The 17,648-nt window shown below is 38.7% G+C and overlaps 2 protein-coding genes and 1 pseudogene across 3 annotated transcripts; 2 read left to right on the top strand and 1 right to left on the bottom strand.

Moving 5' to 3' along the window:
- The first annotated feature begins 42 nt into the window (after positions 1-42).
- Positions 43-3,602, top strand: LOC146457314 (galanin receptor type 1-like; annotated as a pseudogene).
- Positions 3,603-3,899: 297 nt separating this feature from the next.
- Positions 3,900-8,420, top strand: LOC146457313 (galanin receptor 2a-like). The gene has a single exon (XM_085092058.1). It carries the CDS (start codon positions 4,363-4,365, stop codon positions 5,557-5,559), a length of 1,197 nt encoding a protein of 398 aa, XP_084948184.1. The 5' UTR covers positions 3,900-4,362; the 3' UTR covers positions 5,560-8,420.
- A 5,150-nt stretch (positions 8,421-13,570) lies between these two features.
- Positions 13,571-17,648, bottom strand: LOC146457312 (orexin/Hypocretin receptor type 1-like). 2 transcript variants are annotated; one of them, XM_085092166.1, is made up of 2 exons: positions 16,402-17,647; positions 13,571-15,860 (listed from the first exon to the last, which is right to left on the bottom strand). In XM_085092166.1, the coding sequence occupies exons 1-2, from the start codon at positions 16,508-16,510 to the stop codon at positions 14,893-14,895; spliced, it is 1,077 nt and encodes a 358-aa protein (XP_084948292.1). In that variant the 5' UTR covers positions 16,511-17,647; the 3' UTR covers positions 13,571-14,892. The 2 variants fall into 2 exon arrangements, with proteins under 2 accessions (XP_084948292.1, XP_084948291.1); XM_085092165.1 differs by having other exon boundaries at positions 13,573-16,172; positions 16,402-17,648.

Genomic DNA, 17,648 nt, shown 5'->3' with positions numbered 1-17,648 from the left:
ATGATATTACTGAATAGTTACCCAAATACATAATCAGTTTCGACAAGAATACCACTGATGAGGTTTTCCTTTGAGCTTGACAGTTGTCATGGCAATTATGAATGTCACCAACTGTTAACTCATGTTTACAGTATATCTCATAGCTCATATCCATTTCTTAAGATAGCAAAAGCCCGGATGAAACTGTAAACGTGAATAACATGTTGTTTATTTAATCGCCGGCTTCACGACTGACCAGCGATCTGTAGCGCTTACCGGGTTACAATTAAATCCCATCATTGTCTTCCAAGTCGGATAAGAAGACTAAGTAGCTTACTGAGAGGAAAGTATTCCATTAAAGAGTTTCTCCAGGCGTGTTATCGGCTTTGGAAAATGGAAGGAAACAACACTTCCATCTCCCAAGCAGAGGTTGAAACGAACTTCGAATCAATGGAGTTCCGTATTGCAAAGATTACTCTTTACGTCTTGATCTTCACTCTCAGCTGCGTTGGAAATAGTTTAGTTGCCATTGTCATCGTTGGAGCAAAAGACATGCGGACGCCTCCAAACTTTTTGATCTTAAACCTTGCGCTGTGTGATTTCATCACGCCAGCTTTGAGCATTCCGTTTGATCTAGCGCTCGGAAGAAAGCAAATACATTTGGCCGTTTGGAAAAGCGATGTGTAAGGTGTTGTGGCCGTTCGAGACGGCTTGTTCAATATCTTCATCCTTAACACTTGCACTTATTAGTTTGGAGAGGTACAAAACTCTTTCGAAACCATTTGGAAGGCGCGTCACCAATAATCAAGTTCTTCTGTTCGTGTTGACTATTCATGCTTTCTCGATTAGCTTGTGCATTCCATATTTCTTGGTCTTGAAATATAACCACATTGAAAGCTCTTGCGGTGAAGTTTGGCCCGGAGTAAGCTACAGACAAGCATACACTATTGTACTTTTCCTTTGTGAATACGCCATACCTTTGATAACAATGTCCATGGCCTATTTGCTTATTTATCGAAGCTTGCGTTCAAACCTGTTAAGACTTACCGTTTCGAGGGATCGTCATCAAGGAAGCTCTCGGAGAGTTAGCAAATCATCTCAGTTATCAACTGCAAGTAAGGACAACGTGGAACACAAAAGAAAGGAACAGAACGTTCGCTTGGCAAAGATGTTTATCATCGTGGTCGTGGTATTTGCAGTCAGTATGTATCCAAATCAAGTTCTCTGGTTTTGGGTCGATTTCGGAAATGGAGAAGACAACGACCACTTCAATTACATGTCGGTCGTGAGCCGGCTCTGTACTTATGCGAACAGTGTTTTAAACCCGTTTATTTATGCCTTGAAGAGCAAGGAATTCAGATCTGGATTTGCTAGGATTGGCCGTGCAAGTATGCAGCCCTTGAGAAAGATCAGCAACGAAACAAGAAGAATTGCACGGAAGTACAGCAGGAACGTTTCGAGTAATCATTCAAGTCCGACACAATGCCCCGTATCTGTCCCCATGCGATCTATGCCATGCAGTAGTCCACCTGTGCAGGCTTGTTCTGTTCATACATCCGATAGAAAAGAGAAACATACACAGGGGATTCACTTTCACAAGTGTCCGGGTATCAGCTGCAAAGCAGAAGATATGGAGAACCTTATCCAAGAAACATCCTTACAAGAGACTCTTCTAAGTCCCACCTTGCATAGACTGCTTGGAGACCTTCGCGAAACTGAGTGTTAGTTTACAAAATCGATTCTGCTGATGTTATGACCGTAGTCGCGTTGTTTATTATATGAAACAACTAGATTTACAAAATATGCAAAGTGTGTGACAAATATCCTGGGGACCTCCAACCGTAAAAACCAAATGTCATATTAACAATTCAAATCTAACAGATCTAGCTGTAGTTATGCTGCGTTTGTAGAAGGGTCAAACCGATCAATCAAACAATCATTGTTTATTTGCCCCATTCAATGAATTCTTACGGCAGTATTATTTACTAATCGCCTGAGGAGTAGGAGCTCTCACCAATTACGCTTACGAGAGTCCCTGTTACATAAATTTGCTGATTATTTACTCTGCATTTGCATGGCTATGTTCTATATGTAGGTATCCATCAATAGACCGATCAGTTTGGTTCCGGCTCTGGAGAGTGAGGACGTCATTTTTCCATAACCACGTGTTCTAGGCGCAATACTAACTGCAAACTTTCGTATCTTAAACTTTATGACAGGCTTTAAATACTCATCCGTTTTCGAGTTTTTCTTGCGTTGTTAATGAGTTTTTGGATTGAAAAAATAAGGAGAATTTTGAATGTTGACTGCTTGCTCGTGTTTTAAATTTTAAGATGAAACAGAATGAAATGTTATAATCGATACTTGTTGCTGGATACCTTGGACAAAATAAAAATGTCATGTTATCATTAAGATCAGTAAACATCGAATGTGATAAGCAAAATAACTATAATAGTTGACAATGAGACTGGCCACGAAGTCTAGCCGGTTTGCCTTCCAATTCTTCAAATCCTGACCTACTTTGGAGAAATAAAAAAATTTGACTGACATAGGATTTGGATGAGGATGCTGGAATCCCATTATTGTTATCAGATAATTAATCGTCGCTCATTTAGACGATTTCATGGGCTCCTATATATTCTCATGTATCAGTTTAAACTGAAAAAAAAATCCCGGATTTTTTCAGCTGACATTTGTAAAGCAAAAAACTTCATTTAGTCATAATGGTGTGTAAGACTGAGTTAAATATGAACTGATTGTGCTTGGGAAAATTGCAAGACTGAATCAACTGCACTCTAAAGTGCTGCTCATGATTTCATAATTTACAACTTCGCTGATTCATAATGGTAATTGAACTAAGTGGAGTGCAATTTGGTCTGAAACCGTACGAGTGATTTAAAAATCGAACAAGCGCGCAGCGCCAGTCCGATTTGAAATCACAAGTATGATTTATTGTACCACAGGAATTACCATTTCATTACACCCATTTTGAAATCACGCGGCTTTTTGTCAATATTTATACTTATTTATCCACTTCAGGAAACCATTTTGATGGGGAGGATGCGATTTGAAGTAGAAAATTATTGCGATTCGTAAATAAATCGCACTGTTGACAGCCAATCAGATTGCAAGGATCACGAGTGATTTCAAAATTGGTGTAATAGCGCTAGAAACATAGAATTTGGACCTACGCAGCAGTTAGCGAGAACCAAAGTAATTAAAACATGCTCGGTCAATCATAACAGACGTAAAATACGAAATAAATCAATCGGAATTATATAAAGAAGCACATACATGAACTGGAGCCAAACGCGGGAACTTGGCGCGTGCGAGTAATTTTACGAATAGTTTTGGTTTTGTCGGTTCTCAATAGGAGAAAGTTGCACGACTTTTGCTGGCAATCACGGAGCAAACGATGGTCAAGTAAAACCAAGACAAACGCAAATTGCTTTCGGCACTCGGCTCTTTTTTTTGTGACAGAATAATTGCATTACATTTTAAGACGCTCCGCATTGCTATCCTGCCCAACTGATACCAGGTCATTCATTGTGACTTTATGTATCTCATTTCTCAAGCATACTTGGCGGATATTTCCAATGTTGACCGCAACTGGAGAACTCGGGTCAGATTTATTTGATGGATAAAATGTCTAAACGTATACATGCATGATACTGAAGCGTTAGTTTACGTTGTTTAATCTTCACTGAATGAACACTTTCTGAGACTTGTTTAAAGCCGACTCAATTATCGACAATTCTGCCTGGTTTAATTTTATTGGATTAAAGACAGCTTGTGAACATTTAAAGAGCACTTCAACCTCCCTTATCCCTCTAGAAAAATAATGATACCTTAACGATAGAAAATAAAGACAGAAAAGTGAAATAATAATTTTCTCTGTAGGATCCATACACGCAATTATCTACTCATGAGTTTAATAAGCGGTCACTTCCTGAACGATAACGGTTACCCTGCGGTTACTGTTTAGAAAGTCAGTGACCTTATATCACCTACAAGTAGATTCACATCCATGCGAGGATAATCATGAGGATCTATGGACAGTTGATAGTTTAACTGGTCGGGTTTACCCATTACTTCAGTATACAGCGTAGCATTTCTAAAATCCAACTTTTAAAAGTGAGCTAATTGGTCTTAATTAGTCCGATTGCTACCAAGTCACGTCATCCGAGCTTTCTTTGGTTCATGACAAAGATAAGCTGGATCACACCCAGAATGATAAGATCACATGTTTAGCCTTACCAAAGAAAGAGGACCTTCAGCAAGACACAGCTCTCACGCTGACTTCAAGAGCCATTTTGAAACATTTATTTACCTTATAGGATTCCAAGACGCAAACCGATAACTGGAATAAGCATTCCCGACCAAATGGAAAATCAAACAAGGACGGAGCTTCATCAGTCCACAACAAAGTTCAACTGGACTTCGACAAATACTCTGGCGCCTCCAATCGATTCAGCCTCCGGCAACTTTGAGATCGCTAAACATGTTTTGTACGGCATCATTCTGGCTTTAAGCATTGTTGGCAATACGACAGTGATACACATCATCCGTACCAGAAGAAAGGTTCGTAAGACATCCTACATTCTGTTAGTTCTTAACCTTGCTGTTTGCGATCTAATAACACCTACACTAAGCATCCCTTTCGACTGGGCTTACGAGGACTTTGGTCAAGAGTGGATTTTTGGAAAGGTCTTGTGTACACTACTCTGGCCTTTGCAAACACTGTTTTCCACTTCATCGGCCTTGACTTTGACCATGATTTGCTATGACAGATATCGCGCGGTAGTTCATCCTTTCAAAGCACGCAGGGTCACAAAAACACACATCAAGCGATGCATCTTGGCGATTCATTTGATATCCTTAATATTTATGGTGCCTTATGCAGTTGTTCTGAGACAGGAAGGAGGCGAATGTATTGAGAAATGGCCAACGCCTGTTTCCAATTACAGAAAAGCCTACACTCTGGCTCTGTTTCTCGTGCAATACGGAATGCCCCTGGTTCTCATGATCGCACTTCATACTCGGGCATTGAAGACTCTTTTTGGCCATTCCAGCGAAGATGACCTCCTTAGAGACCGATCTAAAAGCGTGTTAAGCAACGCACGCAACCTGTTCAGTACATCCACAACAAGTCTACAATCGATGAAGAGGCTCTGCCTTACGAAAGAGCGAAATATCCGTGTCACTAAAATGTTTGTTTTAGTGGTCACCGTTTTCGCGCTGAGCATGTTTCCCAACCAAGTTCTGTGGCTTTGGGTAGATTTTGGCCATGGTGCCGACAACGAACATTTCCTGCTTATTTCAGTTGTTTGCCGATTGTTCACCTACTCAAACAGCGTTCTCAATCCAATCATTTATGGATTCTACAGCCGGGAATTTCGTTCTGGAAAGAAAAAATTGAAAAGACCGGTCCGCAAGGCGAAGGCTTTTGATAAAGAGGACATTTTAAAACTTTCAACTGAACTTAGAGCTGTAAATGCAAATCGGTTTGAAGAGAGAAGTGGATGCAAGCAAGGACACGAAACCCGGCTTGAAACCTTAGAGACTTCTTCCAGATCCTAAAGTCAACTTCTGTCGTTTCATACGAGTATTATCATGTGACAAAAAACTTGCTGAGTCAGAGCAAATAGTTTTTCGGAACGAAATACTTTAACGTTATCCCAACGTCTTCTTTAGTCGTTTGATCTTGTTAGTGGTTAAAATTTGTCGAGGCAAGGTAGCAAGTTAAAAGAGCAAGGGTTTAAGGGACAGACGCGTCTAAAACTCCAAAAGCCCTTTTGACAAATTCCTCTCAGTCATCAAATTAGTGAAAACGGCAATTAAGGTCCTGAGGAATCCTGCTGATCCACTCATTTTGCACAGCTTTGCCAGTCAACGATAAAGTAGGGCAATAATTCTAGATTGCCATTGTGGCTACTGAATCACTCCTTTTGACAATTCCCCCGTCATCACCATGTCACTGATGTTTTTTTTACTCACCAAAAAAAATCTGTGAGAGGATATTTTTATACTTTGCAAATTATATTTAGTAATTCCGGATTTGTAAAGGAGTTTTAGGTCAGCGCGATAAATCAAATGACACTTCTAATACCAATTTTGCTGCTCAACGTGATAGCTGCTGTTTAACGGAAGTTATCAGTTAAGTCTGTAACATTCAGGTCTATGCAAATCACTGAAATCTTAGCTCAAAACAAGTAAGACCATGAACAGTCGACAAAAATGATGTTCTACCAGGACAATCTTACTCCTCAGCAGCCACACATTGTAGAGGTATCAGACACATGGACTCCAAGGGTTATATTTCAGTATTTGTGTTACTTCTTTCACTGGAAAGGCCCACCATGGACAGACAATCCGCTTAAAGATTGTATGTTTGTATGTATTCCTAGATGTTAGTTCAATAAGCTAAGGCACTTATCGCTGGTATATTTCGGAAAATCGTTTTCTAAGGCTACAATAGTTTGTTTACGCTTGCTAAACGTAGCCTTAAGGGTTAAATTTTATCGGTAATGAGCTCATACTTGAAAGGGCTGTGCACAATTAACAAGGTCACAAAGGTAGATCCTTTTTTCTGCTCTATATTTGCTTCGGTTGTTTATTTAGTTATGAACACCATGAAGTAATATTGTTAAGGGGAATGTTAGGTTACCTTCGGAAGCATCCCGAATTGCCAACTGATAGTTGTTCCTGGAAGCTAGAAGTGGGTGAGCAACTTGCTAAGAATATCGTGACATTCATGGAATGATTTGACCGAAAATGTTTTCTATTTATTATAATTTTTTTTTTCAGTCGCTAGCTTAAACTGACACGAGTCAAACAACCATTTGTCTGTGGTTTGCCGACAAAAGCATGTGGGAATATTTACGCTGCATATCTAGCAACTTGGGGTCCTGAACTTCACAAGAATGTATAAAAACAACAGTTATGAAGATTCCACTGGAATTAGAAACCAAACGCGTACGATGCTAACTGGTAAGGGGTGCCTCAGTTTTCACCCTCGTGTTATGATCATGAAAGGGTGGCGAAATTTGAAATTTCAGGGCCCGGTTGTTCGAAAATCGATTAACTCTTATCCACGATTAAAAGTTAACCGAGGTTTTCAGCACGCTCGCAAAGAAGATTCTTAAAAGCTAATTGTAAGTTAATGGTAAAGAAAAGGCGACGTCAAAACTGAGGGACGAAAATTTTAAATCTTTTTGACAAAACTTTATTAGTAATTAAACTCGAATCAAAGTTCACGTTAACCCAGGATTAGCTTAATCGGGCTTTGAACAACTGGGCCCAGTATTTTAAAGAGTCGGAAAAATAGCCTGAGAAAAGGTACTAGAGAGGGAGAAAATCTTTTCGCAGATTTTACATCGTTACCATGTGACATCACACTAGTAGCGATGAGTCGGTCACAGACGAATATTTGAAAACAATAGAAAGGCTCCTTTCCTCTTGGCACCAAGACTATGCTTGCCGCCAGAAAAGGAAGAGCCTTGGGCTTGTCTTTGAGGTACATTGAAAGGGGTATATATGGTTCGTGTTTTATTAACGTGGAAGGGGAACCATATTTTCAGTTTAAAATGGTATGTGTAATGAAGTTGAGGGCTTGAGCCTCCTGTCGTGACCTTCAAAATCGTGCTCTTCCGTCTTTCCCTGACAGATCTAAGTTTAATCGGGATTTTAATGCCGCCAGTAGATTGCTTTTAAAAACTTAAAGTGGGCAGTGTCACCTATTTTTCAGTAACACTTTGAATTATCAAAAAAACATTTCTATATCGATGGAAACTGATCAGTTTTCTTACAAATAACTGTGCTACTATAGTGCATCATTTATCTGTGGCTGCGGATGGCTAGGATGGAAATGGATTGCAACCTGAAAAAATGGCCAATTTTTGCAAGTTCCTCCTGTCTATCCTGAAAAAATGGCTGAAAACTTACTATAGTTTATTCTTGCTCAGAGAACGCATTTTACATTTTCCTCCAGGTGCTCTGACTTAGAAGTAAACAATAAGCAAGGGACCGCAAAAACGAAAATGCTGCAATCATACGCACGATCTGTAAAAGGTCTAATCAGCCAAAAATATAAATGACTCAAATTTCTGCAAGGCTGATCGGACAGCGCAGAAAACTAAGCACGACAACGACATGATAGAGACCAATGCAAACGGTTGTCCACGGTTGCCGCATTCTGTTGATTTTCGGTTTGGTCTCTATCATGTCGCTGTCCTGCTATCTACGCAGTCCGATCAGCCTTGCAGAAATTTGAGTCTGACTTAGAGCAATTTTATGTTAGAGAAGAGGTTCTTAGTCAAGTATTTGAGCAGTTTTGATTAACACTGATAGCAAGATCTGCATGACAGTGTCCCTTTATACGCACCTGAAAATTGACGTTCTGAAATACTAAAACAAATCTAATTAAAAACCTCTTGAGTTTTACCAGATTAGCGTAATCGGCTTTCAAACGTCCGGCCACCTACGCCGCAAACGTTTCCGGATACTTGAACTCACCGTCAGATAGTTTTTTGAGAGAAAGAAACAAACAGCAAGCCAAGTCAACGACAGTTATTCGCGCGCTTCTCAGGACTCATACTTAGTATGATAGAAATAGCGCAGATCTTTCTTCAAAAAAAACAAAAAAAGAAAAAGAAAATCGCTATCCCTGATCATGATAACTGATATTGTGTCTGCATAGGTCAATCCGCGAAGAAATATTAACTAACTTTTAAATTCTAGATTAGCCCCATCGCATGTATCGCCCTTGAAAAGTCCATGGACTTGATTTCCGCAGGTTTGCCTTTAAACTCAAATTTACGTTAAAGATGAAAATATTTCAAATTTCAAATAACAATTCATTCGTCGAGGACCCTAGCCTCGACGGTGCACAGGGTTCTAATTGTAAGCTAGCCGGATTAATGCCTATACCTGACACTAAGTTCAGTTAATTCTATGTTTGAATTCGAAACCTACATCGGTTATTTCGGATTACGTTTTTTCTTTTAATAGATGCCGAAAGATCTTCGCCTTAAAAATAACTCCTAATGCTCAATGAATGTGAATGAAGCCATGATCTGCGATGCCGGTACAATGCTCTACCATGCAACTGAGCTTTCAAGCCTACTGGGAGTTGGTTCGTAATTTATTCGCTTAGTATGAAGAATTAAAACTGAAAGACCTATAATGATGAAATACGGAAGATGTATTTAATAGATGAAAGGATTTCTTTAAAGTTGCGTTTACACGTAACTGTGTTGATCTGATCATCTAAAGTATTCAATCGTTCTTCTGCAGTACGTTAAAGTGACATTTCATATAATATTCCACTTCAGGATATGTTTCTGCTCATACCACTGCAATGTTCTATCAACTGAACCATCAAGCCAGCTGGCAGCTGGTTATCTTGTGTGTTTGAGATATGCCCGTTGATTAATGAAAAATAAAAGAGAATGTATGAATATCATGAAATTTATGGACTTTGCGGAAGAAAGATTTAACCGATGGTTCATTTCATGAATATGATATTTCACTTTCACATGTGTTTTCTGTTGCGATTTCTTTTCTCGAAGAATATCGGTACCCGCACTGTCAAACGTCGCAAAATAATAATAATACTACTACTAATAATAATACTAATAATAATAATAATAATAATAATAATAATAATAATGATTTTCTGTGAATTGTTTTTTTTTTTTTGAATCGGAACTTTTAACTTGTAAATAGTTTGGAATATGTTGATTAAGATGTTGTTTTTTAATATTTTTATTATTATGACATTTGTATTTTCTTTTGAAAAGTTTGTGCTTCGAAAATTAGTCTCGAAATCGGAATGAATTGTAAATAGGTTTTAATAGTTCTTTTCTCAACTTTTAACTTGTAAATAACAATTTCAGCTGCTTGGTCTATGTTAATAAAGATTATATTTTTCATTATTATATAATAATAATAATAATAATAATAATAATAATAATAATAATAATAATAATAATAATAATAATAATAATAATGACCAACTCCTAACACAACCCTATGCACTCCTAAAAATAATGTACATTTTCAGCAGATATAAAATTCTCGAATTCAATTTTTCGTGGATAAACATGTTCCGTGAAGCTTTAAAAAATATATATTCAATCTGCGTTGAAAAACAAAGGAAATATTTGTTTCTGATATATATCATACACAAAAATGTGGTCCAGTGAAAATAGAGCTTTTGAAAGGTGTAGGTCTATTGCCTACGCCGAAAAAAAAATTAACTGATACATTCCACTCCTAAACAGAGGAAACACGCTAAAATCTATCACGTCGAATTTTGTTTTCTTCGCTTTCTATCTATATTGTTCAAGGTTTATCTCTATAAATAGGTAGTCCGTTTTAATTTGGAGAAACTCATTTTTAAGGGAACCGTTTTAGACACTCTTGGCTCTTTAAACTAATTTCCACGCACCGGAAAAATCGGCTCAATTAATCAAAATCGTACCGTGTGTCACAAAGCGTTATTTCAAAAAAGAGAAAGGGGTTAGAAAAGGTTACCCTCTTTCGACTACTCTTGGTTCGAGAGTACGTAGAGAAAACGAAATAGGAAAAATGAAAAAAAAAATGGACAGCTCTGGTCCGGACATGGCGAGTCTCAGATAAATCAATCAATTTTTTAATAACTAAATGGTTAATTAATTGTACGCCAGGCAAAAGGAGTGAGGTCCAAAGGCTGAGCACGTATCACGTCAGTTTAGTGCACACGTCAATGTCACCAGCACATGCCTGTGCTCATGCCACGTGACTGATATGCTTGTTTGACCAAGGTGCGCTCATGTAAGGATTGAGGGTGGACAGAAAAGTGAGATCTCGACAGATCACTAGATGTGGGGAGGAGGGGGAGAGGAGGTACGGATGGAAGAGAGCAGTACGTAAGAGTTCTTCCAGCTAGCACCGGGAGCTTTTACAAAGACTTGCTCTTTCCAGCCCAGATAGCATGAATTTTCAATGCTTCCCGCGTAGCTCTAAAGAGATTTACTTCGAGATCATTGACATATTGCAGATCTTTCGTTATCATTTCTTTCAACAGTTAGTTTGTTGTTTTCAAACCTTTATGATCGTGTGGTTACATAATCAGGCAATCATGTCTTGTTCAATTTTATTACATGTTTGATTAGCATTTATCCATTCTATAGCAACTCGTTTTTCCATCACCGAAGGTGTCAGGGATAGCTAATATTAACGAGACATTTTCACACAGTTCAAAAGATTTATTTCTACCATCAGATTCATTTATCTTCGGTTTTCGTTATTTCATTTTTAATCGTGTTTGTTATCGGATTACGCTTGCGTCTGGTCTGTCAATACAAGAATTAGGTCATTTTAAGGAAATGTTTTTGATAGCCAGTACTAAAAAATTTGGTCGGTCAACCCATCGCCCAGATCAAACAATGGCCTAAAATAGAAATCTCCATCAGGAAAGATTACTGTTCAAGTTACTTGAATCAGTGCCCAGTCATATCGCAATATCGCATTAGCCTTTCCCTCCTCCCTTCTCCATCGTTGTCCACCGTATCGACGTCCACCAGTTGTTTTGCTGAAACGTAAACACTCACTAAAACGTGACTGTTCGAGTTTATCTTACTTCAATGGCCAACTATACATCACAATAGCCTTCCCAAACCTTGTCCCTCCTACGGGGACGGAGGGGGGGGGGGGGGGAGGAGAAGGGAAGAAGGGAATTTAGTTTTCCTCTCTTATCATTCAGTTCCGATGTGCCAGGAGAAACAAAATGTTACTGAAAAATATTAAAGAAAAAGAGACCGAAGACTAAAATGTCTGGACCTGTCCAGTGTAGTGCAGGATCAAATGTTGTACCCTGCAAATGTACATGTCGTGCAACTAAAGATAAGCCTAGTCAGATCTACTACAAGGCGCAAGCTAAGGCAGCACACACCCTTGAAAAAACACGTAAGCTTAGCGTCAACAAGATACGTCATGTCGCCAACGTTTCTACCAATCCGAGCACGTTTCGACGAACTGCGACTATAGCTAGTGCAAGTAAAGGGCTCACGCAGTTAAGAGACGCATGTCGTAAGTTTTCTTCTATCAATCGATAGATTGACATCGATTTTTGATGCTTAATACCGATTGTCATCAACTCGATTTGGCTGGAGGTAACACCCTTGGTAAACACAATCATCTGTGACTTGGTTAACCTGTTTCTGTCTGTGATTACCTACTAGAGCTCTCTGCAGTGATCAATGTTATTCACGTAACTGGCTTTCCCGTTGAACCGAATAACTGCTTTACCTTACCAGCTAAAATTTATAAAACCGAATTGTCGTATTTCTAGTTCAACAACTTGTACGTAATTGCATTGGAATTGCTTCAAAACGGAAAAGATTGTTAAAGCAATCGGAACTCAGTCGACAAGAGTTTTATTCACGAAGGCTTTCCTAGGTTAACATGTAAAAAGAAACCATCAGTTTTAACATGAAATCAAGCATTTCAATAAATTGGACCTAATTAGGCAATAGGCTAGGCTACATATTTCCTTGGATCTAAACTTGGCGCGGCATGGCAGATTATAACTGATTTATTATTACCGGTTTCGGTGGGTTCTCGGATTATGTCCCTTGATTGATTGCCTTCAAATCACGATCGTCGGTACACGTAATTAGAAATCCGAAGTCATAAATCAAAAAAAGGGAAAAGGTTGACTAGTATGCAATTATACGAAACAGGATGAAAAGCAAGGCTTGCAAACGAGAAGGAGGCAGAGGAGGGAAGGGGAGGGTGGGGTGTGTCGAAAGAGAAGTGAGGCTTGGGAAGGCCAATACGCCTCTCAAAAGCTTTCGCCTTATAACAGATGCTATTCATTGTTTTCATACATTTAAGGATTCCCTCCTGACAAATTTACATCACTCACTCAAATTATGTCCCTAAAAAGCTTATTTCAGTCCCAAGCGTGATTTTAACAACTTCAGTCCACGTTGAAAACATCTCGTGATCTTCCTAACTGTTGGTTATCATGTCACTGATCCGTGAAAACCAAATTAATCAAAACTACCTTCGTGTTTTTAAACAATTCAATCAACAAAACAATCACAAACAAATATCTTGAGTATAATATACATAACCCGCGCTAATCCGTGTAATTTCAATTGAATTTGTGGGAGACTTATCCCTCAAGCAATTTGTTTTGTTTTCATTCTGTATATTGAAAGTTTACTTAACTGCGGTTATCACTTCAGATTGCCCCCTGCCGGGGCATTGACACTTCTCAATGGTTACCTCTTGACTGCAGCACGCGATATTAACTTTGCCTTCGTATTAAAGGGGCAGTGTCACGAGAATTTTGCTGTATGTTGGCCAAGACAGCTCAAATATTTGACAAAGAACCCTTCTTTAACGTGAAATAGCTGTTAAAGATTATGAAATGATTTCTCCAAGGAAGAAAATGACTAAAATCTGTATTTATCAATTTCTCCAAAATACACATGAGAACTTGAAAAATTGGCCAATTTTTTCAAGTTGTAATCCATTTCTACCCTAGCCATCTGCAGACAGAAATGATTAGTTTATGTGCACTAGTAGCGTTAGTTTTAATAACTGATTGTACCATTACTTTAACGTTTCCTTCGATACAAATATGTTTTTCCGCTATTCAATTCAAAGGGACACTAAAAATAGGTGACACTGTTCCTTTAGAGCATCACTGAAAAACAATATTGCTTATTGCCTTTTGAGTTGTTACAGACAATGTCGGCCACAACTTTGTTCAAATTTGCATATAAGACGACAGACAAGCCGTTAACAAGACATCCTTTTATTTGCCTGTTTAACATGTTTAATCTGATAATTAAAAATAATTAAGCATCGGCTGTTTTGCAAAACGGTTTCTAGAAGTATTCAGGTTATTTTAAGCACTTACAAGAGGCACGTAACGAGACTCATGTACATATCATTAAAATTATACTTTGAAGGCAGGATAAAAAAAGGCATCAAATAAAACAAAAGGCAAGATGTATGAAAATGGCCGCCAAATAGAGATGAATAGTCAAAACTGCACAGCACTGACTACAGTTTAAAGCAATACTTTAAGAATGAATTTATGCAGACCCGATGTGACAGAAATCGAGCAGTCGTGGGTAACGTTTGTGTGCAAATCCTTTCTATATGAACCGTAGAAAAAACAGAAGAAGATAAGATTGTTTACTAATTGCTTGCTCCGAGCCTATCGTATCATATATAGCAGCATCAGATGATTCGAGAACTGCAGTCCTATTTCTAATCTTAAGTTGCAGCTGCCTCCTCTGACACTGATAAATAATAAATTTATGTTGCTAAACAGATCATTTGAGCAGTCCTCAAATACCGGGCTACTTAGACCTCAACGAGACTGATTTTTCTAGCAATCACTCAGGAAAGAACTAGGTAGAACTATGTACAGTCTTTTTTATTCTGAGCAAGCGAGCCCTTGAAAAATCAGTTGCTAGACTGAAGGCATTTTAGCGAGATGAAAACAGGAAATTGATCTCTTGAAGTCAATTAGTCAGCCATTCACTCAACCAATTCACTCAGTCTGAAATTACAGCAAGATCCTGTCTTTAAGTAGCAACGAGATAAGTGTAAAGCGATTTGATTCCAAAGAACGGAGATCTTGCACATGAAACTCCCCTTATCCTATGTTCACGACTTTGTCTCCGTACATCTCCAGACGTTTGGGCTCACTTTAAGAAGCCAAATCAATCAACAACTAACTTATTAGTATTAATGGTTTTGGCAGTACTAGGAGGGGAACATGAAAAATGCTATCAAAATGTTTGTTTCTTTTTTTTAAGACAACCGATGACGGAAGCTCAGGCGTCGTAAAATCTAATTACTGTTTTAATTTACGAGACATTAAAGTAACACCTGATCATGACTGACCTAGCACTCAGTCTGTGGAAGAACTGTCAGGGATTCAAGGTTACTCTTCTCGATTTCTACATCGCCATCACAGAAGAAGACATTTATTGATATGTTACAGTTATTACTCAATGTGTTCTCTGTACACGTGGATGGAACTTGAAAGAGAGAACTTTGTAAGGAATTTGTGATATCGCTCTTTCGATCAGTGTCCTCTTTGTTGATTAAAATTCTATTAAACATTTCAACGGCTAATGAGTTACTGTGGGAGGAGTTGTGTTTAAAACAAGGAACGCTTAAGTTATGTTCCAATTGGGTATCACGAGGCATTTTCAATTGATCCGCAAAGTTTGCTAAATGGGTGCTATGAAACGACCCTTTCGGGGTCAGCAAGGGCGATGTCGGCCGCGATGTATGGGTCCTTCTGTCGTTGTGGTCCCACGTGCCGAATCTGCCACTTGTGGCACCCAGCCGCGAGCGTTTAAGCGCGCTGTCATTTCCGCAACATGGGGCGCACCCATTGAAGAAGGCCAAGAACCCTCTATGAATATCACCGCTAAACTTGTAGAAAATGATAGGGTTGATGCAACTATTTGCGTACGTGAATAGACGACATGCAACTCCGATAATAAGATGGTATCGATTATTGCCTCCTCCACCAAAGACCAGCCACATCCATAGCACTTCAAGCGGCAGAGTCAACACGGCGAAAACAACTACTATCACAATAAACATTCTGGTGACTTGAGCATTGTGTTCACTTTCTTTACGAAAGTGTCTCTCTAAAGATTCATGAGAGCTATCTACTTGGGAGCCGTTCGCCTCGTTTAGTGACAATGAGTTGTTTCTGGAACCATTTATGGACCTGTTGCCTGTTGATGTCTTTGAATTGAATGACATTGAACGCGCTCTCTCCGTTGATACAAGGAGCGTCTTCACAGTACAAATATACATGACAGTCATAAACGTAAGTGGCAGGGCATACTGTCCTAGAAACAAGACGAGAGTGTAGATTTTTGGCAGCATGTCGTTTGGCCAAACCTCTGCACAGTACCCACTTGGAGATAGTTCCAATGTGACACTATGAGGAAGAACAAGTATACCGGAACAAATGTGCACTAAGGCTATGAGAAGTTTCACTGTTCTTGAATCTAAACGCCGTTTGAATGGATGTAGCAGTGTTCTGTAGCGATCTAATGAGATTGCAGCAAGAGTCAGTACGGATGATGTGGCGATGAAAGTTATCCCCGATGGCAACACTTTGCACATCGCTGCTCCAAAATGCCACCTGTAGTTTCTTTCTACCAACATTAAATCCAATGGTATGCTTATCAATGGTGTTAGTAGATCGCACACAGCGAGGTTCAGGATGAAAAGATTTCCAGGGTACTTTTTCATATGTTTGAACTTACAGATGATCAGTATAAGCACGGTGTTACCGACAGTGCCAAAGAGGAGGATAGTTGTGTAGAGGAAGACCTTGATGACTTTGAATGGCAAAGGTTCGGTGTAAAAGCTTACCTCGCTAACCAGATCGCTTGAATTCGTCATCCTTCAAGTGGCAACACGAAGTTAAATTGTCCTGTATATATTCTTGATAGAATATCTCAGATGTCTGGCTCAAACTCTCAGCAGGCATGTAATTGCTCAAAACAAACCTGTTGTGCTGATGCCCCTCAGTTTAATATGGCGTGCAATCTCCGCTAATAAAAATCGAAGTTGTACACCATGTATCATTTCTCTTGGACGTTCACACTCAATCAAAACAGCTTTAGTGATATAACAATCCCGATCGTAAGTGTCATATTCAGTACGTTTTAGATCGTTGGTATTTACCAACACTCAAATGGCAATCATGCACATAGTCTCTGAGATCCGCCAATGACGTATCTTGATATGCAGAACAGTGCGCTCTTTTCATTTTCTCACGTGCCATAACAGCACAACAGATAAACAGGAAGTGGACATTACGTTAATCGGTAATGAGAGTTTTACAAATATTCATAATTTACGTAAGAAAATTATTTCTATCAATCAAACTAGAAGGGTGCAACGCTTATTAGTTATCACTGATCGCGTCTTTTCTAAAAAGAGAAAGGGTCAGTTCGAAGGTTAGCATAAAGGCTCTTATTATAAATCATGTCAGATAACGTCATTTCACTATGATGAAGATATCGTTGTTTATTTTAAAGAGGTCAACCACTGTGTTATCCTTAAAAGCGTCCGATATTTCCGTAGGGTTTTGTATTAAATACACGCACATCGCTGAGCAAGCTTTACAATTTTAATTTACAATTCTTTCATCATTATTTTGTACTCTGTATAACTAAATTAAATCTATCTCTAAGTGCATGGTTGAATTAATTAAATTTATACTTAATAAACTCAATGCTCTAGAAAACTGTCTTCATGAAACTTCTAATCGATGGCTGACCTTGCTGTTTGTTCACAAGCTATTACCATCTCATTTTCATTTCAGTAATGTTTGGCCCCCTCCCTGTGCAATTGTTTTCAAGTTACAGGTTCCAGACTAACTTACAAGGGAATCACCCACAGAAAGTTCTAGCTTATAAATTGTAGCATTGTTTCACTGTGGGGGTGTCAAAACGGTGACATCGAAATCTAGATGGGTACAAGGCATGTAGCGTTTTTCTACTGAAATATCGGCTATTAATTACGTATATATTAACCAAACATAAGATTATAACGGACATTTTTCCCGCTGTTCTTTGAGTAAGGTAAATTGATATGTGAGTCCTATTTTGCTAAAGTTACAC

Source organism: Pavona decussata, unplaced genomic scaffold (genome assembly GCF_977016875.1).
Source record: "Pavona decussata unplaced genomic scaffold, jaPavDecu1.1 SCAFFOLD_244, whole genome shotgun sequence".
In the NCBI taxonomy this organism is placed as follows: Eukaryota; Metazoa; Cnidaria; class Anthozoa; order Scleractinia; family Agariciidae; genus Pavona; species Pavona decussata.
Note: the sequence above shows the minus strand (reverse complement) of the source record. Positions and strands in the feature narration are given on the sequence as shown.

Coding starts and splice junctions, on each gene's coding strand:
- LOC146457313 (XM_085092058.1), top strand. CDS start 4,363: ATGGAAAATCAAACAAGGACGGAGCTTCATCAGTCCACAACAAAGTTC.
- LOC146457312 (XM_085092165.1), bottom strand. CDS start 16,510: ATGCCTGCTGAGAGTTTGAGCCAGACATCTGAGATATTCTATCAAGAA. Junction 16,173..16,401: donor TGACGAATTCAAGCGATCTG/GTTAGCGAGGTA, acceptor TAATGTTGGTAG/AAAGAAACTACAGGTGGCAT.